This window comes from Camelus dromedarius, chromosome 5 (assembly GCF_036321535.1).
Source record: "Camelus dromedarius isolate mCamDro1 chromosome 5, mCamDro1.pat, whole genome shotgun sequence".
NCBI lineage: Eukaryota > Metazoa > Chordata > Mammalia > Artiodactyla > Camelidae > Camelus > Camelus dromedarius.
This window is the reverse complement of record NC_087440.1, coordinates 51,497,046-51,523,846: the sequence shown is the minus strand read 5'-3', so window position 1 is coordinate 51,523,846 and position 26,801 is coordinate 51,497,046. Positions and strand designations below refer to the sequence as shown.

Sequence of the window (26,801 nt, the reverse complement as noted above, 5' to 3'; positions counted from 1 at the left end):
TCACATGGACTAGGCAAACAACTATAAATTTAAATCCTAGATCTATAACTTATAAATTATCGAGTATCTGGGAAGTTTTTAATGCTGTCTGAGTCTCAGGTTCCTTATATATTAAAGAAAATAATGCTTACCTTTAAAGAATTGACTTTAAAATGATTAAATTTACTCAAACTTCTAGTTCAGTGTAGATTTAGGTATAGATGGTAGGATTCTTAGTTTGGGAAGCACAGACTTGCTTCCCAGTTGTATCTCTGAGTATGATCCTCAAACACCACCTCCGACTCTGGGTGTCAGCAGAGATGCTTTCCTGTTTTCTAGCTCCCATGGCCCTTGTAGGTCTTTGACTACTCAGATAAAAAATAATACCTGTTACATGGTTCAACAGGGTCCTTACCTGAATTTTAGGTCCCCTGTACAAATTCTTCAAAGATCTCTCTTGCCCTTTTCTTGGAAATCCTACATTTTCCAATTCTGGATAGTTTACCTTTCTCCTCTGCCCTTTGCTTTCTAACTCATCTGAAAAATATGTATTTAACTAGATGACAGACAGTTCACTGTCTTCTAAGCTATCACCTGAGTTTTTTCTCATCAGAGCTCTCTGGCTTCTATGAGGGCCTGTTTTCTCTATTACCCTCACACCATGTCCCATTATCTTATAAAAACATTCCACAGCATTATGTTATAGAAAATAAATTAGAAGACAACTCTATGTTCTAATCTCAGTCCTTTAACTTACTAAATACTATGTGACTTTCACCAAATTATTTAACCTACCTGTGACTCAGTTTTTTCATCTCAAATAGAGAACACGTCCTGACATATTAAGAGGCTAAAGATCAAATGCAGTAATGCATGTGAATGTGCCTGGAAAACTGTAGTTTTATACAAGGCAAAAGGTATTATCCATTCAACAAAATACTGGTGATGATAAAAGAATCTGAAGTCAGACTACCAGAGTTGGAGTCCCAGCCCTATTATTTACCTTTTAATAATGTAAAATGAGGATTTTAATCCCAACTTCATATAATATTAGTTCAATGATGTTAGTTATTATTGCTATTATTAAATGCCTATTATATGTTAGGCATTATACCAGGTGCTGGTATTAAAATGGAATCAAGAGAGACGCGACTAATATCTTTGCCAAAAACCTCTATCTCTTACTCCACATGCTATATTTTTTCCTAAGTCATTTATGTTACATATACTTTACAGCAAAGAAAAATCTGAGTAGTAAAGCACTTCCATAGAGCATCAAGGTAAGACTCCATAATTCTGCTATTTCTTTTCTGTAAGATTTCCAGTGAACACACAGTGACTGTGGAATTTCTTTTCTTAATCATCACTGGACTCAAAACTCTTTTGATGACTTCTGGGTAAACTATCTGGGATATGTTTCTAACAAATGTAAATAATCTAAGATAGTGTTTCTAAAAGTAACATCCAAAGACTATCTGCTTCTCAATCACCTAGAATGCTAATTAAAAGGCAGATTCCTAGACCCTACTGCAGACCTATTGATGCAAAAGCTCAAGCTGGAAGATGTGGGAGTCTGCATTTCTAATAAGTTCCCAATGTGATTTTTATGCAAATCTCACTTGAGAACCACATTCTCAGTGGAAGAAAAAACCTCCACTACATAAGAAATCTGTAACCAAAGGAAATACTGAAGAATAACGATCCAAAGCTTGTGAAGGAGGAAAATTTTAATCCTCAGAATAAATTTTCACATGCCTGTCTCTTAACAGGGTTTGAATCAATAGTGCACAGAGATTAAGACCAAAGTTGACTTGAACATACACATCTTAACTGTGAGCATTTAAGAAATTCCTACTCTAGAGGCCAAGAGAAAGGATGGAAAGTGAACACTCTAAAAAAGTTTACCTGTATTTCAGGAGAACCAAAGAAAATGGTGTTATTACAGTAGTCAGGCCTACTAAAATTGGGATTTGGTGATAACAGAAAATGGGATTGCTTTCTCTTAAACTTGGACAATGAAAGATAGGCCTCCCTGCTCCAACTCCCCACGTCTACCATAAACCTTGGATAATCTCTCAAATGTAAATTTGGCCTACTTGGGATTAAGTTGGTCCTGTGACCAATCAGAGGCAAGGACAAATATGATCTTTTGATAAAAGATAACCAATTTTCATAAAAGATAACCAAAATAACCAATTTAAATTTAAATTTATATCTCTTACTCTGATGGACAGTTACAGAAGAGATCTCTATGAGACAGGGAAGAGAATCAATCAAGGAGCTTTGAACTTCAAGCAGATGTAAACTTTCCAAATAACAATTCAAAGCTAATGAACAAAATCTTTCTCTGCTTACTAAGCCACAGAGATCTGAGATCTGCTCTGGTGCAGATAATAAAACGGCCTAAGATGGCAGTGAGTTTAGCATTGTGACTGGAATAAGTCGGGAGCCCAAAGAGGAAAAAGACGCCCAACCTGCCGACACTAATCGTCCTCAACAGAGTCTGGAGCAGCAGAGCGGGCGGGGCTTTGATTTCTCCTGCATCACTGTGCTCTCTCTTCTCCGCCTGCGTGAGCGCCGCCCACCCACTCGCGGCGTGAACCCACTGGGCCTAGCCTCTCCTCCCCCCTCCCCTCGGCCTGGTGCTGAATCATGAGCCCAATATCTCCAAAAGGTAAAATCTAAGAACAATGCCACCCTTGGGCTGGCCTGAATTGGGTACCAGGTTGGGGTGGGGCAGAAGGCTGGAAACCACAACTTTGCTTCCCTTCTTCCCAAATCTCCCACCCAACCCCCAAATTAAAACGAGTACCGCAGCGCTGGGGGATTCCCAAGTGGGTGCCCCTTCTCCGAGGCTGCTCGGGTCTGCAATGCTCGGACCCGGGCCCAGCGCGCTCTGCCTCATTGTTCCAACACTGCCAGCCCGCCCGCCCGCCGGGAGTCCGCGCCCTGCCAGGCCCGCGAGCTCGCAGCTCCCAGGGAAGAGGGTTGGGGATCTCTGACCCTCGCCCCTCACCCCTCTGGCCAGGTAACTACAGCCCCCTGCCCACCTTCTTCGCCTCTCTGCCAACCTACCGCTAAAACGGAACCAACGAGTAACCCGGAGGCAACCGAGTGGGTGCTGTCCAAATGCTGGGAGGCGGAGGACTGGGCTGGGGGCGGGGGCGGGTGAGAAGCAAGAGTCTCCGGCCTGCGCGTAGCTGCGGCCCTGGCCGCACAGCGCGATGCCGGTTCCACTGGTACCCCTCGGTCATGGTTCCTCCCGCCCGACAGGGAGCAGCTCGCCTGTGGCCGTCTCCCAGCGCTGGATGCTGGCGCCAAGCAGCCCTTGGCCCTCCTTTTCTCCAGAAGCAGAAAGCGGAGGGCGGTCTGCATAAGTCATCATGCTACTCACCCCAACTGTTTCTGTCCCTACGGTTCTTGGCCATGGTGGTCCGGGGACTGGCGGTGGTGGGGCGCTGTCACTGCGCTCGCTCTTCTCCCGGGCCGCAGGTTGCCGGCGGTGGGAGGCTCTGTGCCCGCGCTGGGCGCAGTTCGCTCAGACTCTGAGGATGTTGCTGTGGCGCTGGTGGGAAGGAGTGGGGAGGAGAAGGGAGGAGAAAGCGGATGAACCAAGCTCAGCATCACAAGCCTGAGTTCACACAAATACCAGCGTCACACCCTCCCTATCTCAGCCCACCCCCATAGCCCGAAGACAGTGACAGACGACGTACTGCAACATTTTCACTGGAAAACACACACAAATAAACAGCACCCCCTTACACACCCTCAAAGAATTTTTATACGGTCACGGAAATACACAAACCAATATACTGCACGATACTAGATGTTCAAATACCTGTTTCCTAGAACAGTTACATATTAGTATAAACATGCTGGCAATATTTATACAGCCCAAAAATTTAAATAATCTTCACTTATCTACCAGGCACCATTTCCCCCATAATGTAAAAGCAAGGTCATATTAGTAAAGAGGGTGTTGTCCATTTTTGTACTGTATACTGAACAGGCCTATCTTTTAAAATTAGGATAACAAAATTTAGATTAAGAAGATCAAGATAAATGAAAGCTAGAGATTCATCATAATGTGTAACTAACTCCATGTCTAGTGGGCAAAATTTCACACTAGATTTGCAGAGATATAGTCTGGAGTTATATTGGCAAATATTCTAAGTAGTCATACTACAAAGTCAGGGAGAGTCTTGGCAGTAACAAAGGTTGCAGGCAATTTTGAATGGAAAGCAAAAGGCAATAAATACTTAAGAAAATAAAACTATTCTCAATCTCTCCCTTTTCACTGGCTGCTTCTTTACCTATGAACTTAAATTTTCAGTGTCCTAGAAACACTGTCCCTTCATGCTACTTGACCCTCAAGATACCATCATCCCATTCCTCACCTCCTCACAGTTTTCTCCTGCATTTAGTTATTGCCCACACTCTACACAGATCAGTTCCGCCTAGATTACTGCTAGCCTCTTAATTATCAGATCCCTGATCTCTGTTTATTCCTCATGATAAGCAACTCTTCACTCTATGTTCCCTCATAGATGGATGGCTTCAGATAGGACCTCCATGCTGTTGATTCCCAAATCTATTCTTCTAGCCTTAAGCTCTCTTAAGGAGAGAAAATCATCCTTCCAGAGCTGACTTTATAACTGCCTGAGGTCATCTTCACTTTGTTTTCCTACTGACACTTCAAAATCAATATGTCAAAAACCAAACCCACTCATCACTGCCAAAACTTATGTATTCCATATTTCAGTTAATGGTTCTATGACCTCAGAACACTGTAAACCATTACATTGTTTACAAGTTTACATTATGGTTTTAAAGGGGACTATGTTCAGTCGAGTTACATTTCCTAGACACTAATGAAGTAACATAGGAAGACAGATGTTATCTCATGCTGTACCTACAAACCAAATTCATAGAAAAGAAGGCTATTCTGCTCTTCCTGTATTTGTTTACTATAATTCTCAGTTTATATTCCAACCTGATAATCCCTTTCAGGGGAACCCCATTAAAAAAGAGTATAGTAGATTCCATCCTCAAAAGTTATATATGTAATTCAAAATCTATTTCTAATTGAAAATTTTATTTAAAAAAAACTTTCTCCTTCATAATTAATAAGTAATCTGTGAGATAATACTTGAGACTCTGAATATCTCAGCCAAGAACTTCTCATCCAGTGGTTTTTAACATCCACTGATATCCTTGCCTGAATCAACTTTATATTAGTGATTTTAAAATGGTGCTTTTAAAATAATTATACCACTTCTTTTACATTTTACATTTAGTAGCTGACATTTCCTCTCCCAACTTTGTTGAGTACCACTATGGATTTATGAAATCTAAAAAACATTATTGTATTATTTACCATCATTATTCTTTTTAATCCACAAATTGCCCTCAATTTGGCCAATGGTCGCTCCTTCAGGTTAACACCTGTGGGGTTTTTTTTTTTTCCTTTTTTCTTTTTTAACATGTCCTATTTCTTTGGTCATTTTCCTTGTTTTCTGGCACAAGAAAACATTTCAAGTTTCCCTTATATTTTTTTCTCTGCCTCAGAACTAGGATTAACCACTCCTCCAAGAAACTCTGGCTGCTTTTAATGAGAAAAGGTATTTAGAAACCAAGATCTGGGTGCTAGCTGTGGTCATTGCTAGCTGGAGTTTCACTGTTTCAAGATTCTTTCAGCGGACATTGTTAGAATATATATATTTTTTAAAACCATAAACCATAAGTTTAATCTACTCTAAAGAAATACTGCCAACAGTGTGAAAATATATACACACAGAGCAATTTATTACAGCATTTTTTGTAATTGCAAAATATTGGAAAAAACCTAAATGCCCATATATAGGAGAGTGGTTGAATACATTGTAATACATCTGCACAATGTAATACTATACAGCTATAAAAAAAAGAATATAGAAGATCTTTATAAACTGATACATACTGATTTCTAGACTATACTGTTAAATGGAAAGGAAAAAAAAAACCCAAAGCACAAAGACTTTATCCATCCTGTAAGAAAGAAAAGGATATAAAAATATAAATGCATCTGGCTCATCTATACAAAAAAAATAAAAGAAAAATAAATCAGAAACCAATGAGATCAATTACCCAGGAGATGGGTGGGAAAAAGATAAAAGCAATAAGTGTATGGGAACAGGGTAGTAGGGATTAGGAGGAATGACACTTCTCCAAATTAACCTTTCTTTTTTTATATAGCCCTGACTATCAGAGCAATGGTAATGTTTCACATTCTCCAAAATAAATAAATAGCTAAAAATCAATCAGGATATGGGGGACGAGGGTTAGAAGGAACTCAAAACAGAATTACAAACAGTAAAAAAAAAAAAAAGTGAACCTAACTGTATTTCAGGTTAATAACATAACTACACTGAAGGGTTTTCTAAACCTTGAGCAGCTTTAGAAAATAGCATTTTGATCATATACTATAAAACTAAAATCAAAAACTGTACCCAAGCATTGTTCTTTCGTTCATAATTTAATTTTCTCCCAGGACACACATAGGTTAGCAATTCTGAAATTACTTATGCATGCAATAGGCTTGAACAAATACCTGGTGCCTAATCAGGGCCAGATTTCTTGCTTTTGAAGATAAAGTTATAGTAAGGAAAGGGGAAGTTCAGAATGAACCCTGTGGTGTTGAACTGGAATCTGAGGTATCAGTATGACACAGTAAAAATTGATCTAAATAGATATTTTTTCATAGAAGACATACAAATGACCAACAAGCACATGAAAAGATGATTTAACATTTTTACTCACTAGGGAAATGCAAATCAAAACTACAATGAGATATCACTTCATACGTACTAGGATGATTATAATAAAAAAGATGGACAATTATACGTGTTGGTGAGAATGTGGAGAAACTGTCACTGCTGGTGGGAATATAAAGTGGTGCAGCCACTTTGGAAAACAGTCTGACAGCTTCTCAAAAAGTTAAACATAGAGTTACCATATGGCCCAGCAATTCTACTCACAGATATATACTCAAAAGAAATGAAACCGTATGTTCACACAAAAACTTGGACAGGACTGTTCGTAACAGCATTGTTCATAGTAATTAAAAGGTAGAAACAACCTAAATGCCAATTACTGATGTATGGATAAACAAAATGTGGTATATCCATAAATGGAATATCATTTGGCCATAAAAAGGAATGAAGTATTGGTAAATATTATACCATGGATAGACTTTGAAAACATTATCCTAACTGAAAGAAGCCAATCACAAATACCACATATTGTATGATTTCATTTATGTAAAATGCACAGAATTGGCAAATCTATAGAGATAGTAGATTAAAGGTTGCCTGGGCCTAGAGAGGGTAGGTGGGAGGTTAGGGAGAAATTGGAGAGTGACTGCTACTGAATATTTCTTTGGGGTGATAAAATGTTTTAAAATTGATTGTGAAATCAATTCTGTTCAACTCTGTAAATATACTAAAAATCACTGAGTTACATAATTTAAATTGGTAAATTATACAGTATGTGAATTGTATCTCAATAAGGGTGTTTTTAAAAAGTCAAGGTCAAGTTTATTTTAAAACAGCAAAAAGATGAAAAGGTATTTGTACTTTAGTACTACAGATCCTCTCTCTTCCTGACTCCTCTGGGAAATTACTCCATAAATTATTCCTCTCCTTCTGTATCCTCAATTATTTTTTCTTCCATTGGTTCCTTCACCATTCTCATTTCCCCAATCTTAAGAAAAGAGCTCTCACAATCAGGACTTTCTCAATAGTTGATGATCCAACTCACTCCTTCCCTCTGTAACTAGCAATCTTGGAAAAGTTTATCAATTAGAATGCTTTTGTCTGTAATTCAAAATGACTTAAATAAAAAGAACATTTACTGTCACAATTTTTTGAAGATAGGTTGGTTCTATGGTGGTACATTCATCAGCTCAATGTCATCATAGGTTATATTAGTTAGAATAATGATTTGGCTGCTGTAAAAAAATTTTATAGTGGCTTAAGACAGATACTTATTTTCCTCTCATGAAATAATCTGAGTATAAGCCATCCAGGGCTAATATGGTGGCCTCAAAACATCAAGGAACCCAAGTTCTTTATATTTTAATCCATCCTTAATCTGGGATGTCCATCATATAATCAAAGATGTCTGCTTAAGCATTCATATTCTCTTTCTAGCCAGATAGAAGGGAAGAAAAATAAGAAGTGGATATATCCATTCTAAGGGTACAACCGAAAAGTTGCACATATCACTTCAACTCAAATATCATTGACCAGTACATACCCCACCTAGTTGATAAATACATCATGGATTTAACTAAAATTTGGGAGGTTTAATACTAAAGACAGAAGGGAAATGGATATTGGAGAATACTAGCAGACTTTTTCAAAAGGACCAAGGTTGCATCCTACCATCCTCAGTGTGTGGCCTTATACAGGCCAAGGAGCATCAGCTTCCTAGTTAATGAAGCTGTGACTGGGTTATCTGGGGAAAGTACCTGTCCCTTGGGCACTAGGACCTTTAGATCCATCAAGCCCAATGTCTTAAAGACAAAAATTCTTCAAGTGTATTATTAGGTATAATAGAAGAGCCACTCCTACCTCTACCCTCTGGTTCCTAGGCCCATGCACTCTTAATATAGGGTAGATGGCAACATATATTGGCTACTGAGTTACATCCTACATCATATCCTCACAGGGTTTTATCTCTCAGTCAGCTGATCCTTCTGCTGGCCTTTCCTCCATTCTATTACACTAGATGCTTCTAAATGATAAGTTTGAGGTACAATCAGTTAATTTCGTGGGTATGACTCCATTGCCATAATTCCTTCACAGTAAAATTAGTTTCTCACTCAAATTTAATGTTGTTTGTCATACATGGTGATGAAATAAGTTATTCTATAAGTCTATGAATCATGGGACTAATAGAAACTTTCCAAGCAGGGAAGGTAAACCTGTATCTGAAATGTGTATCTATTCTCATGAGGACAAACTGCTCTTCCCTCAATAAGCAAAGAGATTTAGTTTAATTAAACTGCCAACAGGTGATTGTCTGCTCTATCTGGGGAATAGTACCCTACAAGGGTCTCTGCAATGGCCTCTGCTATAAGCAGGTTAAGTACTCCATAGTGGCAGTAAACTCATTATCCTTGGCAAGTAGAAGTCCATGCCATTGAATCCATGTTTAGCCTCCATTCCTATTGCCACATAGCCTCACTGAACTAATACTAGGGTGACTGGGTAAAGGGAGACTGACATCTATAGGATAGATCATCTTGTATACCTGATTTTTGGGATGGATGCCCCCTTGTGGGCAAATAGTTCACAGATATTTTCACATTCTAGGCCAATTTTGAGAACCTATCCATAATACATCTCCCACTGACTTCCTTATTTCTGATCTTCTTCTTTCTAAGTTATTGTCAGTCTATTAACTACTGTGCATAAATCACTATAGTTCCATACCTCAGGCTATCTCTCATGCCTAACAAAGAGGACAACCAGATGTTCTACTCAAAATTATGACCACTGGGAGAATTTCTCATCACTTTTTCAGGACCACTTCATTATGAAGTAGGGCCACACTTCAGTGGCTCTACGTTTCTAGTTGGTGCCAGTGTATCATCCAGACCGTTAATAAATCAGGCTCAAGCTTTTCCTTCCTCTGTTAAATGACCATGAGCCCACAGATTTGGCTCAAAAAAAGGTGGCAAAGAAGTAGGGGCAGGTACAACGAAAGTTAGTCCATGTAATTTACTTATGCCTACTCAGTCAGCTCAGGCCACCCAGTAAATACCCTTCCATTTGACAACAGACGTCTCCTGCTAATGTTCAATTTATGATTCAGTAAATTAAATAACACCCAATTCCTGAAGAGCAGTTCACATCACAAAATCATTTAGAATCTTGTGGTCAGGTGTTAAGTATTTGCCAAGGCCTGACAGCAAACCAAAAGGTGCCTTTCAAATGAGAACAGATGTCAACAAATGAGGGCATGTTCTTATTACAAAACCCTAGGCCTCTGCACTTGGATTCTCCTATTGGGCAGGCAAGAAACTCCATATAGTATCCTTATTTACCATGGAGTCTGCTGAATCCTAAATCTTAAGTATAAATGCAGCTTGTGCCATAACCTGGACTTTCTGTAGGGTATTCTGTTTTCCGAAGTTACATGAAAAACTGGCAGCCACATAGGTTGCGTGGCAAATGGATCAGAGAGCAGCAAATGCAATACCATGGCATCAAAATCCAAACAGGCCAATCAAGCACTGCAAGAAGCACTGTGCATCTTCCTTTGGGGTGGAAGACACAAGGTGGAGCATTGTAACTCCAATGGATTGTTAGAAATTTCACAAATGTGCAAGTCTCTGAACTGGGTTTATCTCCCATCCTCTGATATAAGGGTCTTTTTAGGTATCTAGGATGGTTGCTACTTCCCACTCACCAATCCAATTTGCACAATGTCATCAAGACTAGTGTGATATTCAATTGGAGAGCAAGGAAATGAAAGTCTCTCTGGAATGAAACCATATTAGAACTGAAGTGCTGAAACAGCCCGGAGGTAAGACAGTGACGGTGCCGTCCCAGTCACGTGAAGGCAAGCTGCTTCCGATTATTTCCTTTGATGGAAATTAGAAAAAAAGTTATATTCTAGGTCTCAAGTCAATAGTTACATTCTAGGCGCCAGGAGCTGTGTTGATTTTCTCCAGTAAAGATTCCACATGTGAACTACAGCTGTAATTGACATCAACATCTGATTAAATTTTTAATAGTCCACATTCTTCAAAACTAATTTCGCTAGTGAGTGAGCCAAGCAGATGAGTTAAAACAGAAAAACATCTTTCATTTTTAATGATGGCATTAATATCTGTAATTCCCCCACTGATAAAGTTTAATTTTGATTTTCTACTTTGGCACAGGAGAGGGGTCAGCTAGGGAGGTTTCACATGGCCTTTCCAGTCATTAACTTTTACTCCACATAAATGTATGTAAGGGGTTCTCCTACTGCATAGAGCTATTCCCATGGACATTTTGGGACTAGAAAAATAACCCCACATAGGTCTTCAGGTCCACTGTACCCACAATTAAATGGACCTGAACCAAGACTACATTTGATTTTCTTGCTTCCTTTTTTAAAAAATTTTTTTTAATTGAAGTATAATTGATTTCAATATTAGTTCCAGGTATACATCATACTGATTCAGTTTTACATATTATACTCCATTAAAAGTTATTACAAGATAATTACTATAATACCCTGTGCTATATAATACATCCTTGTGGCTTATCTATTTTGTATGTAGTAGTCTGTATCTCTTAATCCTACAATCTAATTTGCCCCTCCCTTCTTCCCTCTAGGGCAACCATTAGTTTGTTTCCTATAACTGTGAGTCTGTTTCTGTCTGCATATACATTTAGTTGTATCAATTTTCAGATTCCACATATAAGTAATGTCACATAATATTTGTCTTTCTCTGCCTGACATACCTCACTAAGCATAATATTCCCTAGGTCCATCCACATTGCTGCAAATGGCAGAATTTCATTCTTTCTTATGGCTGAGTAATATTCTATTGTTTATACATGTGTGATTGATATATATATATATATATATCAATGTGGTATATATATATATATACCACAACTTCTTTATCTGTTCATCTGTTGATAGGCACCTCGGTTGCTCCATGTCTTGGCTATTGTAAATCATGCTGTTATGAACATTGGGGTGTATGTATCTTTTTGAATTAGTGTTTTCATTTTTCCCAGATTTATATCCAGGAGTGGAATTGTTGGATCATATAGCAGTTCTATTTTTAGTTCTTTGAGGAAGCTCCATATTGTCTTCCATAGCAACTGCAACAATTTACATTCCCACCAACATTGTACAAGGGTGCCCTCTTCTCCACTTCCTCTCTAACATTTGTTATTTGTAGACTTTCTGATGATAGCCATTCTGACAGGTGTGAGGTGATTCTCATTGTTGTTTTGATGTGCATTTCTCTAATAATTAGTGATGTTGAGCATCTTTTTGTGTGCCTGTTAGCTATCTGTATGTCTTCATTGGAAAAATGTCTATTCAGTTCTTCTGCCCTTTGTGATTGGGTTGTTTGGTTCTTTGGTATTAAGTTGTATAAGCTTCTCATATACTCTTGACTTTAAGTCTCTACTCTAATCATTGGAATTTTGGTCACATTTTGAGACTGCAGGGATTAATATTCAGGGCTAAAACTTATTAACCTTTAGAAGATGTGGGAATTTCCCATTCCTCAGTTTGTAATCCCCTGGGAAAAGGCCACAAGTGCCTCTAAGAATTGCCTCAGGGAAGATTCACTGTTTATACCTGGCTGCACTGCAGAATCCTTCCTCAAAGAAGCCTGGTATTGCTCTTAATTAAGGGACTCTAGGTCTGTTAACTGGCTTTAGTCTAGGAATTGGGTAATATGTCTTGAATCTCCATTATAGTGACTTGAGTTAGATTTCTGCTCATCAGACCTAGAATTCTTCTGCTTACATGTGTCACACAGCACTTAAGTAGGCTGCGGGTTTCATTCATTCCTAGAGACTTGGTGATCATAGGCCACCAGCAAATATCCTTGCAGTCAAACACCCTGATTATCACTTCTTCCTGGGGGTTATTAGGGCAACTGTGCTGAACATAACTTTGACAGTTAAGAATCTCCCACCTGGCCTCGATTCCCTACTCTCTACTGAGGAGCGCAATATTCCCACTGAAATCATGGATCCCAATTTCATTGTGGCACCTCCATCACCACCTCTAACCAACTAAGGACAGCCACCAAAGAATTTTTCAAGGATATCTATGGACTTTACTCAATGAGTTGATAAGGGTCAATTTTAAGGGCCCTTCTAGGGACTGTATGGATAGAGCATGACTAAGCATGATGCACATAATAGAGCAGGTCCAAAATTCCCATCTCCCTAAGACTTCATATTCCTTCTACAGTATGCCAGGGAAATTCCAGTATCTCAGCATACAGACCAACTACTCACATCAACAAATAAAATCTGAATCACAGATAAGTATTTGGTAACATCCTGTAACTCCTTCAGTACATAAGCTCTCTCTTCCAAGAACAAGTCTTGTCCTTCTCCATCAGGGCTCTGTTGAAATCTAACTCTTGTTCAAAGTTCTTAGCCTCATTCATATCTGCCCGAATGCCCCTAATTTCACGTCACAGATCCCAATCCTTCCCCATCAGTGCTCTGAGCATAAGAAGTCTAGTTCACACATTTAAATGCTATTGTAACTCTGAAGCCTTTACCACCAGGGCTTGATCCTCAACCACATCTGCCCTGCAGCTTCAAGAGAAATAAGGTTTCTTCAAAGCTGTCAAAGAAGCTTCCTGATTTTCTACTCATGCCTTAAGTTTGGAACTCAAGGCTCTCTTTGTCTTTTTTTCCCCATATATTCTCACAGAAGCAATCAGAGCAAATAACACAATTTTAGTAATCCTCACTGTCAAAGCAGCCAAGTGCTAGTGCTCCATCAGCCCTCCACCTCATGCCACCGTTGATGATTATTTAATTGTGATGCCACTCCATACTATGGAACACCATTGTTTCATCGTCCATGGCAAGTAGTTTATACAGATAATCAACAGATATATGGGGCCACTGATTATAATTAGCATTTTACTGAAGAATTTTGCAAGGGTTTCTTTCTTGAGTCTACTTCCAATTTCTATAACTATCAACTGGGGTTCTGGCAAGAAAGATACAGCATGAAAAGAGAATCTAATGAAAGGATGAGTTGTGAAAAATGTGGACAGGGTTAAAGGGACCAACAAGGAATGTAAAGCATTCTGAGACTGGCTACAATAGGAAGCCACTATCATTCTTGCCCTAATGGGGCAAGGAGAAAGACAGCGTATTAGAATCCTGGAAGAGCTATATAGCTTAGGATGCAAAGCCAGGCATTGCAGCTTCTTCTGCACATTAGGGCTTCCCAGAACACTAGTCTGTATGAAGTGTAAGCAAACTTTAGGAACCCCTTCTGAACGTTACACTTATTATGTTGCAAGGTAATTGATAAGGCACAATGTAAGATTATCTATATCTTTTCTTAGCTATTGAATTTGTACACAGGACCTGTTTGTGAGCTGAAAACAGGAAGCCTGCCATCAATTCTGACATAAACCTTAAAACCACCCTGAGGATCAAGGTTACATATCAGATAATCAATTCAATCTGGATTAAAAAAGAGGTGTGCACTACCTTCCTCAACTCTTCTTTTTAAAACCCCCATCATAATGACCTGATAACTGATTCTGAATGAGATACATGTTCTATTGCTCTCCAGAACAAAATAGAATTATCCTGTACTTTGAAAACACAGTTTTGGCCTCAACAGACACCTGATTCTTACTAGCAACAGAAAGAATACTTCAAGATTAACTATTTGAAAATCCAAATCGTAATTGTGGCCAATGCCTTCCAACATTTAATTGATTTATACTTACCAAACCTTTGGAGTGGTAAACTCAATCACATAAAGTTACATTTTGCAACTAGTTTATGTTGGAAGATTCATCAGGAGATTATACTGCTTAAAGCTATACGTTCTATACTAAAATTATTGTCCTGATACTCTATTTTGTCACACTGAGGGGTTTTAATTAGCCATTCTGTCTTGGATAGCAAATTGTGAAACTCACCTATGCAGAGGTTAAAAATTTTTATGTCCCCCAATTTTTAAAAATTCAGCCTTGGCTAAATTGAAACCAGAGGCCTAAGATTATAACTAGCATTTTAGTAAAGAAGTTTGAAAGAAGGGGAAAACACTATAAAGCATAGAGTGAACCATATAGATAAAAGTAAAGCATTATGTAGATAAAAGTAAAGCATGGAAGATATTTACATGTCAGACATTATAAGACACAAAGAATATATGACAATCAGGTTGAGATGAAGAGCCTATCAAGCCATATTTATTCTTATTCAATACCCTGGCATTATAAATTTGGGCAGTTTTTAAGAAACTCTTCTGTTACCTATAATTTTTATTGTGTAAACTTCAACCTTGAAATCATGTGCTTAATAGTTTAGAAGGTTAAATTAAATTTACACACTGTATGTTTATTTTATAGAAAACTAAATTTGAATTTTATACCAATCATGTAATATTTAACCCACAAGCTATGACTTCACCGACCTTGTTAAAATTAACTCAACAAGTTATTTAAAAATTCTAAAGATTCTTTTAGAGTTAGCATAAAGCAGATGTTTTTTCTTTGCATCAATTGTGGTAAAGGAAAATAATGATTATGGCAGACACATTCTTAACCACCACATAGAATCTGGACATTTTCCATGCTATCCACCCCTGGGTTGATGGTCAAAGCATATGGATCTACCACTACTGGCAACATAAAATGTCTGCACTCCATGGTCTTGTTGAAGCCTATGACCTCAAACATTTTATTGCCTAATTAACATCAAACATTGTATTTCAAGAATAACATGTTTGAAGGATTATCAGAAAGATTTTATCCTTGTTTGAAAATAGGAATTCAGTTTCTACTCTATGAAGGCTCATGAGGTAAGTTTTTCTAAAGTCTCAATATCAGGAAAAGATGTGTCTCTCTCGAGCAATAAGTTCATTGTGATCTCAAAACCACGATAAAACCCTCTGCTATGGGCAATTCTGATATCCTATTTTTCCTCTCTTTAACATCATATCTATTTCCTCACTTACTAATTTTTTATCTTATGGTGTAGTATGCATTATCTGTATGCTGCCTCAAATTCTCTGAGGAATAATGCAGGTATAAATAAGTAAGAACAAATAAATTTCAGACTAGAAAAAGGACCAATGTTTATAGGGTCAAAGGGAAAAAAAAGAATCTATGACAGTGAACAAGTACTAGGATACCAATAGAACATTTGAAAAGATTTTGAGTCATTGAAGCCAAAAGTATTTGCCCACCAAAACAAGTGCCAAGAAGCTTTGAAAGAAGGAACTGTTCTTCAACAATTTTTTCAATGCAGCAAACACATAGGCTTTGTCCATAGAGCATGTAAGTCTGAGCTTACTTATCTTCCCTAAATAAGTGCCCTTTGTGCATGGAGCACAAGAAAATACACATATTCCCTGTCCTGTTAAGGTGTGAATTTAATTTCTACAATATACAACTAGTTACAATGATCAACAAGGAGCATATTGCCCAAAAATGGAATTGAGTGATCACACAAAAATGGAATGGAATGGAATTGGATGATCACAGCCACAAGTCAACATATGCAACTTGCCTTTTGTGATTTCTCAGTCACTAAAAGCATTGGCCAAGTGTTAGCTGGCTTTTTTGTTCAAAACGTTCCCTGCGCTCTAGAAATAACTTTGCCAGTCTACATAAATCTGGCAACCTTATTTCTACCTTCAGAATAAGACTGGAATTGAAACTACAAAACAGCTTGTGAAATATCAGCCAAATTACTTCCCTAAACTCCTGTTCCATATTCTGTGCACTGTGAAGTATTTTAAAACCTTTTATATTTGATAACCCTCTTTATAATCCTGTAAAATGCTTTGTAAACACTTTCTTGGGCAAAACCTTACCCTCTTCAATCTGCAGATAAGGATATGGAGATGTTGCCAAATAGGATGTCTAGCCCCAGATCACATACTGAGGAAGTGGCAGAGCCGGAACCAGGTTGTGGTCCCTAACTTTGTTTCAGCTTCTGTAGAACTCCTGACTCAATTAAAGGAGCAATATGAGCGCTGAGACACCTAGTGTGCCCCTACAGGGATAAAGGCCATCGAGACTTCCTAGGAATTCAGACTTAAAGAAACATCTTGCGGAAACTCAGTATCAGACAGGTTGCGCAGGTGTGCAGTGCAGCCTCAAACTGGTACCACTGGGAATGGTTTGCAAAACAGGAAGGTGCAGTAGGGTGTGCCGCGGCTTAGTTAACCTGGCACTCCCCTACCTCCTTCCCTGGCGCCCCGCTGCCAGGTTACTTCTGGCCCAGAGCCCTCAACGTGCCTTCCTGAACTGAGAGGGCTGCGTTCCCACCGCTCTCGTGCCCACCCTTCTTCTCTACCCGTCACCCTCCAAGTTTACCTGACACAGCTGGGGGCGGTTTAGCGGAGGCACATCGGCCCTCGAATGCCCGGGGGGTGGCGTAGGGGGCGTCCCTAAGCCCTGAGAATAGGGAGCTGGGCCTGGGTCCCCCCCCCCGGAAAGGACGCGCCGGGCCCGGGGGCGCGGCGGCCCGGCCGGGAGAGTGTCGTGTCCCGAGCAGGCCTCAGGGCGGCACTCTGGTCCCGCGGCCGGAGCGCTCGGGCGGGCCGCTGGGCGCCGACCCACGCTGGCCGGGAACGTGTCTCCCGGTGACGCAGCCCCGGGTGGGGAACGTGGTGCGGCGGCGGCGGCTACGGTACGCGCCTCCGCCGCCCGCGAGAGGACGTGCGGTGCAGCGGGAGGCGGCGGCGGCAGCGGCGGCGCCAGACCCCGAGTGGCCGGCGGGCGCCGGGAAGTAGGAGGTAGGCGCCGGCGAGGAAGTAGGTCCCGGGCGCGGCGCTCAACAAAGAGTGGGGCCGCCCCCCTCAGGTACCGAGCCGGCCCCAGGGCCCCGGCGGGCGGGCAGAGCGGGCCGGGCAGTTCACGGGCGGCCGGGGAGGGGGAAGGGCCGCGGCCGGAACGCGGCGGCGGGGCGCCGGGGACCCTTCCAGGCCCGCCGGTTCGCGGCCCCCGGTGTGGCGGAAAGGACGGGGCTGGGCCGTTCGTGGTTGTAGCCTCTGCTCGTCCCTCGTGCAGGCGGAGCTGCAGGCAGAGGCTCCATGTTGGGAAGCGGCGCCGCTGGTCCTCGTTAGCGGGAATCGGGGCGCCGCGGCCAGAGGCGGCGGGGGCCGGGCCTTGAGCGAAGATGGAGGCCCCTCTGCGGCCTGCCGCGGACATCCTGAGGCGGAACCCGCAGCAGGACTACGAGCTCGTTCAGAGGGTCGGCAGCGGCACCTACGGGGACGTCTATAAGGTGAGGCCGGCTGGGCTCTTTTCCTGCGGCCGCTGTTTCCCGGGAATTGGGCCACTTTATGGGGAAGCACGAGGAGGGGGAGGATGCTTTTATTGTTGCATCTTGGAGGTGCAGCTGCCGGGTCCCGTTTATTCTCCTGTATTCATGGCTTGTTGTAGTCGCGACTAACAAGCAAAACTATGCACACCTTTGCAAACCACCTGTGTGTGTGTGTGTGTGTGTGTGTGTGGCTTTTTAAAGCTTATTTAAGGTATGTAGTTTGTGTGTGTGTGTGGTATAAAGGCTTTTTAAAGCTTATTTATGGTATCCAAGGGAGTTTCGAACTGAGATTCGTCTGCTTATGGAGTTGTACTTGAGGTTGTTCTTGTCTTGGCGTGGAAAAAAATGCTTCCTGGAAGCAAGAAATATCGACATTCCAACACTGCATAAAAAAAGTTTTTGATGGACAAGCCTGGTTTAAAAAGTCCTGTGAAATCCAGCCTCTCAGTTTTAACCGTGAGCAGTCTAATACTGGGTCACAGTGAAGTGTACACAAACATTATCCTATGTAGAACGATGCTTTTCTTGGCAGAAGTTTCATCGTTTGTATCTGGTTGATGATTTCTTTTTCTACTTTAACAATTTTTCTCCCTGGGATTCATAACATCCCATGACCAAGAGTAGTTAAGAGCTGCTGTCTTTTTAATTGTGCTCTTTTGCTTTATTTGAGACAAACGGGAAGAGGGGATGAATTACTATTAATTTGAAATTTAAAAGGCATCATAGAGAAGCAAACCCAGTTCCCTAAAGTCCACTGAGTTCTTGAAGGATCAAGAGGAAAGAGATTGTTTCAGATTGCCTTATGCTTTTTGTTCTCTGTTCCAAAAAGAGAGCATTAATGCAATTCATATGGGTGTATTAGGGAATTTCCTTTGATTTTGAAACAGCTTTGTTTATTGGATTTAATCATGTTATGTATCCCATTATTCCAAACAGCACTTGTGCATATACCTGAAATGGTCTTGTGTCACATGAGTATTTAACCAGTAGACTCCTTTGGGGAATGTTGTTTTGCACAGGTTGGTAATATGGAAGGAAAACATCCCTTCTTCCTAACTTCTCTGTTTTTGCTTAATATCCTCCCTATTAATAGTAACAGTTCAAGGTTGTGTTATGACAGCTCTAGCACTGTTTGATTCTATTGAGATGGATGGTAATGGGTTGGCTTTTTATTCTTTAAACAGGCTTTTGAATCTTCGGTACTAGGCACTATCCTAGTATGGGATGTTGAATTGTAAGGAAAGTTCCAGCTTTTGCCCTGTGAATACCTTTTAATTCAAAGTAGATAATTATACAATCCTCTTTTTTTTATAGACTTAGACGTAGTTAACTCTTAATTGTTTATCCATGGATAAGCCATTTTGTGGAATGCTCTTTAAAAAGCTGGAATTCCTATTTGCTTTCTCAGTCCCACTTTTTAGTCATCTTTGTCTTATGATTCACTACGTATTAGATCAGTCCAGCTCAGTTCATGTTAATAGTACAATAATTTGAATTCCAGTTCTTAAATATTTTCTCTTCTCCCTATTACAAGAAAAAGTGTTTTCCCCACAAAAATCTCAAGACCTCCACCTTTTTTCTTTATAAGTATCACAAACAAAGGGAATATCTGGAGCAGGACTTTATCCTTGCCAGGGAAAGCAAGCAAAGGATTATATTAAAGGGGCAGCTAACACTTACCTTTTGTGCTGGTGCCTCCCTGCCCTATATCTCTCTTCCACAGCTCCTAAACAGAGGATGGAAGGCTGATTATTTATCATACACCACCTTTACCCTTCATGATCCCCTTCCCTCATGTTCATGCTTCCTCTCATTTATGTGTATACCATTCCACACCAAGCCAGCCTCTGATTCTTAAACATCCTCAAAACCGTGGTTCCTTGTCTTTTGTTTCCCTTTGTTCTTATTACCTAGAATCACCTCCCACCTTCGTTTCCAACTGTTATTATCCTACCTGTCCAGGAAAGCCTTACTGAAATACTCCTCTGGGAGGCCCCAGCCCCTCCCCCTGTTCTCTCCAACCGCTTTGATTACTCTTCCCCTTCTAGCCCCACTGGCCTTCTTGCTTTTCCTTGAGCATAATCTGCATCTTCCTACCTCTGGGCCTTTGATGTGGCTGTTCCTTCTGCTCAGAATGTTTTCCGTCAGACAGCCACGTGGCTTGCTCCCTTCCCTCCTTGTTTGTTGTGTCCTCTCAAATCTTTTTTTTCCTACTTCTTTTTTCTTAGCACTTATCACTATCTAATATAGTGTTTTACTTATTTTTCTCTCATTTATTGTCTATCTCAATCCACTAACATACTCCCTGAGGGCAGGAGTTTTATCTGTTTTGTTCAGTGCTCTAACTCTAATAGTACCTAGAATTATGCCTGGCACAGAATAAGCACTTTCTGAAAATTTGATGATGAATGAATGGATGAACGAATATCAGTAATGTCCCCTAGTTCTCCAGGCATATGCTTTTGATATCACAACACTAAGCTTTTAATACTCTATGTTCTTGTAATGCCTATTATGATATCATGCATATGTATGTTTCTTATAAATGTCAATTATTGTTCTCTAGGAAAAATATTTCTGGAAAACTATATCATAGCATATCCATTTTCAGCACACTAAGTCCCACAGAATTTTGTCAGTTTATATTTGCTCCTTAATATGCCTAAAAACATGTAACATTCAGATTGTAGTGTTGAAGAGCACTTAATTTTGTTTTTTATCACTGTGTTTTGGATGAGCTGAAAATCTTAGAAAGTTTTAGAAGAATTTCAATCTGTGATGTAAACTTGCAAAATAATTACAGTGAAGAATAATGAACGTAAATTAATTGCTGCTCTAGTCAGATATTATCCCTACTTTTTTTTTTTTAATCTTATGGAGCAAGAGCTTTAAAAATACCACAGCTTTGAGATATTTTGTGAATTTATTTTTATGTTCTTCAAAAACACAGTTCCCCTCTGAAGCTCCTGTCTTTTCTGAGAATTCCCAAGAAGGGAGAGCTCAATCTTAAACTGGCTATTTCTTGGCTGAAAGAAGAATACTATACAGATTCTTTTAGATAAATGGGGTAAATCACAGGGTGAGAGCAGGAAATAGTGGAGGGGAAAGAAACACAAAAGAGAAAAGAAACATGGTGGAAGGTAGATGAAGAATTAAATTTCAACTGAGCAAATTTTATTTATAATTACTTAATTTTTAGATCTGCTAACAGGAAAAGGAAGTCTGGAGATCTAGTGTCTCTACTACCTCTGTCCATAGTATTCTAGACTGTTGTCATGTCACGATGCAGTTCACAGCAGCACAAGCCACTTAGGCAGTCTTCATCCAAATATTTGTGTAAAATTGTTCCCAGGCTACATTCCAGAGAGGTTTTAGTAATCTTTTTCAGTCTTTGTGGGATATAAATTTAGAGTGGGCAATCTCATGTATTTTTTTGTAACCTGTATTGCTTTTTCTGATTGATTATAAAAATGTGACATGTTTAGCTCCAGGAGGACAAGAAGAGCTGTCTCCTTTTCATCACTGTACAATAGCAGACAGATAGGTGCTCAATACATATTTGTTGAATGATATTGTAGAAAATTATCCAGAGATAAATACTGTTAATAATTTAATATGGTTTATTTCAGGCATTTTTCCTAAATGTGTTTAAACCAGTATGTTTTTAAACATGGCTTTTGTAAAACTGAGATCATGATGTAGCTCTTTTTCCTATTTGATTGGAATGGCAGCATTTTCCCTGGTCTTTAAATAGTCTTCAAAAATACCATTATTAAAGGATCCATTGAACAAACTGTAATTTAGTTAATCATTCTAAGTTTCATATTTGTTGTTTCCAATTTTTTTTTTTTTTGCAGTTTTAAATAATGTTATAATTTGTATAGAAACCTTTGTCACATAGTCTTATCACTTCTGTGGATTCTCTGGGTGCTGGACGAACTGGGTCCACTGTATTGAATCCCTCTTTTATCTATGCCCTACTTTTCTCTCCTCCAAGCCAGAAGTCACAATTCTGGACTGGCTTTAGATACTATAAAGTTTACCCCAGGATCCCATAGTATAGAGACAAAGCTTGATACATCACACTTATGTAAACATCATTTACTCAGGAAATACTTATTGAGTGCCAACTGTATGATAGGGTATGGGGACGCAAACACAAGAAAGAGAAAGTACACTATCAACAAGGAACATATAATTCAGTCAGGAAAACAGGCATGTGAACAGTCATAATTTGCTAAGTGCTGGAATAGAAGTGAAGTGGAAGAAATGCCCAACTCTGTTTTTTGTGGGAACAGGGAAAGGGAGGAGAGGAGAGAGAACTATGATGTGAACCAGGAAAAATTAGAAGAGGAGGGGACATTTAATGAGGTTTTAAAAGAACACGGGGTGATTTCCAGGTGGACAAGATGGGAAAGATATTGCAGGCTGTAGGAATAGTTGTGTGCAAACATCTGGTGGCTTGAGAAACTATGATGAATCTTGAGGAATCTGCATCTGCTTTCTAAGTTTGATATGACCAAACCTGGTAGAGATTCCAAAGATGGAGGACACAAGCTTCATTTTGGCAGAAAAGGATCAGATAATGGACCTTGTAGGTCATATCAAAGAATTTGGACTTCTTCCTGTAAACTGAAAAAACACTTTAAGAGGGAATCTCTCATGGTAGAGAGGATGGATTAGATGTAGTTTCTGAAAGTATAGAGATCAGATACTGAATAATCCAGATGAAAGTTTATGTAAGCCTAAATTTAGGCACTGATGTTAGAGGTGAAAGGAGGTGAAGGATTTGAGTCATGTTTAGAAGATGATCATAATTACTTGGTGATCAGTGAGGGAAAAACAGGTTGTCAGTGGCATTTAGAATTTCTGGCGTGGGTGACTACATTGGTGCCATCAACAGATTAGGAAATACCAAGTTTATGGTGTCCAGATCTTGTGTTTGGTTTTGGAAGTATGATAGTGCATAGGTGGTTATGTCTAACAGATGGTGGGAGATGCAGCTTTGGCCTTGAGAGAGCTGGTCTAGGGATACAGGTTGGGGACTCATCACTTTATGGGGAGATACCTTTGAACTATGGATGAGGTCACCCAGGAGAGTACATTTGTAGGCAAGCTGAGGAAAGGCAGTAGTTTTATAGTACTAACAGGACAATGATATATTGAAGGCGTTTGAGAAGAAACAAAAAGGTATGAGGAAGTTCCTTCTGTAGAAATCAAGAGTTTTGAGAGCTCATCTCTATCATTTCCTGCATCCATTTTTTTCCTTCTACTCTTAACTGCAGTGAGGAATATGTTTTTATCTTTCCAAAAATACAAATCCAAAGTTTTATGTCATTCTCATTTATTCTTCTTGTCTATAGAATAAAGTCTTAGAATAATATGCCTTTTTAGGCCCTGCAGATCCTAATACTAGCCATACTGAATTCCTTCAGTTCTTTATATGTGCTCTCTGTCCTTTACATTTTTGCAGGTACTATTTCCTTTTCCAAGAGCACTCTTCCTCTTTCATCTATCGTCTCCTCTTTGCATTTCTGTTTAAACATTGTGTTTTCCGGGAGGCCTTTTCTGTCCCTTAGATAAGGTCATATCTGTCTGCTGTTTGACTTCTTACATGATGCTTATCACTTGTCACTCATCTTTGTTGCAGTCAGTGTTCCTCCTTTGCTCCGACTGCAAGACCAGGAACTTGTGTTTACCACTAAATCAACTAGCTTAGCATAGTGCCTAGCACGTAGTAAGTGCTCAATGAAAATGTTTTGAAGGAATGAGCAACATAGTGGTCATGTAAGTAAGGAGTCAAAAGGGTCCATTAAGAGCTAAAGAATTTAGATGTGAATGATCAGTAAGGAAATGGGGGAATGTAGACCACTTTTTGAAGCAGCTTAACTATGAAGAGAAAAAGAAATGAGGCACACAGATGTTTCTTCCACTGTTTCTGACTTTTTCTTTCAGTGAGAATGATTATAATTTTTCAGTTATTATTCTTTAAAGTTGACTTATAACCCAGACCAGAAGTGTTGCTGAGTGTAGAGAAGGAAATCCACAGAGAAGGAGGTCAAGACAAAGAATTTGGGAGGAATTGAAAATTTAGAAAGATTAAATGCAAAAATTTAGGTTAGATTATTAGGGACCAAACTAGGTAATAAACTAAAAACCTCCCCCCCCCCCTTTCCTCATCCTTCATCTTTCCCTCTTTTCTCTGAAATAGAACCTCCATTGATTTCCAGTCCCAGTTGTTCCCCTGTGAGTATGGTTAGGATGAGGCATGTTAATGGATGGGGAGCTGGGATGGAGCTGGGGGATGACAGGGTGGAAAGGAGTATTCAGCCAATATTTATAGAGGGCCTCTTCTGTGCCAAGCACTGTTCTGGGGTCTTGGAATACACCAGTAAACAAAGTAGACAAAGATTCTTGCCTTCATGGAACTTACATTCTTGAGGGAATAAACAACAAACGTAATAAATAAGGTGTATGATATGTTAGAAGGTGATTAAAGATATGGAAAGAAGAAAAAACTGAACCAGTTAAGGAGTTCAGGATGGCCAGGATGGGATGGGGAAGGTTGAGGAATTACATTAGGATAGACAGGGTATTAGGCCTCAAGTAGATTTCAGCAAAGACTTGAAGCCAGTGAGGAGTTTGCCAAGCGGATATCTGGGTAATGAGGGGAAGTCTTAAATATCTCTCTGTCTTACTGAATCACCTGAACCTATCTCTATAGCTGAATTGTAAACTTCAGGTTAAGAATTAGAACTGAGGTACAGTTATTGCAGTCATCACATCTCATTGGCTGGTGCAGGGGTATAAGTCATTGTGATTTTAATTAAGTTAAATTCAGCAGTTGTATGTAAGTACCATTTCTTTGTCATTTTTTTAATAGCGTGGTTTTGCGAAAAAAAGATATATAGCTGCTTCTACTATATCTTTCTCCACCAGGGTTCTCTAATGTTTAAATGCTAATAAAATAGACATGCCTAATGGCCACACATCTGAAGGTGATAGATGGAGGATGGACGTTTATTTTGCTTGTTATTTCTCTGACACTTGGTATCAAAACCTCATCTACTTTTTTTTCCTTCTTTTTTTGATAGTAGCACAGTTTGTGTTAATGTATACTATCCTTTCTGTGTCCTGGTAGTCTGACATGAGAGACTATTGGGTTTTCATGTTAGAGTGAGAGAGTGAATAACTTGCCAACATAGGTTAAGGGCAGGAAATAAGAATCCTATTTAAAATTACATTTTTTATTAAGCTAGTGAGTATCTTACTAAAGTTAGTTAATTAGATGTTATGTTAAATACTGTGCAAGTTTACTGTGAAAATAAAACGTTTTCTTAGGGTGAGGTGTACTGTTACGGATGTTTACTGTTTTATAAGTCATCTTGTTAAATTCTTACTTTGTATTTATTTTTCTTACTGTGTAGAAGTAGGCTTATGTTATGACTGCCTAAAAAAAGAAGATGGTTCTGATGGTGGGTTTGAAGCTCTGGGTCATGGTTAGAGGCAAATTATTTTAAAACTCCTTTCTACTTTCATAGAAATGTTGCAAAAACTATGAAAGAAGTTTTTAAAATACTTTTAACTTTGTGAAAATAGACATAAAACAATGTTATAACTGGTGCAAGTATATAAATTCTAGTTCCAAAATTGACTTTTAGGTACAACCTCTGCCTTAGGCTTATAATGCATCTAGTATTCTTGTTATTTTTATTTTCATAGGCTCAGCATTTTTACTTTAACAATCATTTCCAGTGTTTTTGATGAGGACAAATGGAGTAGAATGCAGATTGACTTTGACTTCTTATTTTAGTTTTCCGTTCAGAATTTATAAAAGTTTCACCCCAACCTTCATTTTTTTAAATTTAAAAATTTATTTTTTTATTTTTAGTTGAAATAGAGTTGATTTACAATGTTGTATTAGTTTTTGGTGTACAGATTGGTGATTCAGTCACCTGTATACACACACATATTTTTTCATATTCTTTTTCATTATAGGTTATTATAAGTTATTGAATATATTTCCCTGTGCTGTATAGTAGGACCTTGTTGTTTATTCTGTATATAATAGTTGGTATCTGCTAATCCCAAACTCCCAATTTATCTCCCTCTCCTTACCCTTCAGTAACCATAAGTTTGTTCTCTATGTCTGTGAGTCTGTTCCTGTTTTGTAAATAAGTTCATTTCTGTCTTTTATTTTGGATTCCACATAGAATTGATATCATATGACAGTTGTCTTTTCTCTGACTTACTTCACTTAGGTCCATCCATGTTGCTGCAGATAACATTATTTCATTCTTTTTTATTGCTGAGTGGTATTCCATTGTGTATATATACCACATCTTTATCTACTCATTTGTTGATGGACGTTGAGGTTGCTTCCATGTCTTGGCTGTTGTAAATAGTGCTACTGTGAACATTATGGCGCACATTATCTTTTCAATTTAGAGTTTTCTCCAGATATTTGCACAGGAGTGGGATTGCTGGATCATATGGTAAGCCTATTTTTAGTTTTTTAAGCAGTCACCATACTGTTTTTCAAAAAGGCTGCACCAAATTACATTCCATACCAACCTTTTCTCCTTACCCTCTCCAGCATTTATCATTTATGGACTTTTAAATGATGGCCATTCTTACCGGTGTGAGGAGATCCTTCATTGTAGTTTTGATTTGCATTTCTCTGATAATTAGCAATATTGAGCATCTTTTCATGTGCCTATTGGCTGTGTGTATATCTTCATTGGAGAAATGTCTGTTCAGATCTTCTGCCGATTT

At 39.3% G+C, this 26,801-nt stretch overlaps 2 protein-coding genes across 4 annotated transcripts in view; one reads left to right on the top strand and one right to left on the bottom strand.

Moving 5' to 3' along the window:
• Window positions 1-17,199, bottom strand: part of ATL1 (atlastin GTPase 1) — a 67,942-nt gene extending 50,743 nt beyond the window's left edge. For 2 of the 3 annotated variants that reach the window (XM_064485943.1, XM_010982900.3), the window contains exon 1: window positions 3,374-3,635. In XM_064485943.1, the coding sequence (XP_064342013.1) occupies window positions 3,374-3,407 (34 nt within the window). In that variant the 5' untranslated portion in view covers window positions 3,408-3,635. Of the gene's footprint in view, window positions 1-3,373; window positions 3,636-17,074 lie in introns of those variants that run through there. The other variant, XM_010982899.3, reaches the window with a different exon arrangement.
• Window positions 17,200-17,303: 104 nt separating this feature from the next.
• The window catches only part of MAP4K5 (mitogen-activated protein kinase kinase kinase kinase 5), a 112,795-nt gene continuing 103,297 nt past the window's right edge, over window positions 17,304-26,801 (top strand). Inside the window, exons 1-2 of the mRNA XM_031453706.2 lie at window positions 17,304-17,563; window positions 17,771-17,987. Coding sequence (XP_031309566.1) covers window positions 17,880-17,987 — 108 coding nt within the window. The 5' untranslated portion in view covers window positions 17,304-17,563; window positions 17,771-17,879. The remainder of the gene's footprint in view (window positions 17,564-17,770; window positions 17,988-26,801) is intronic.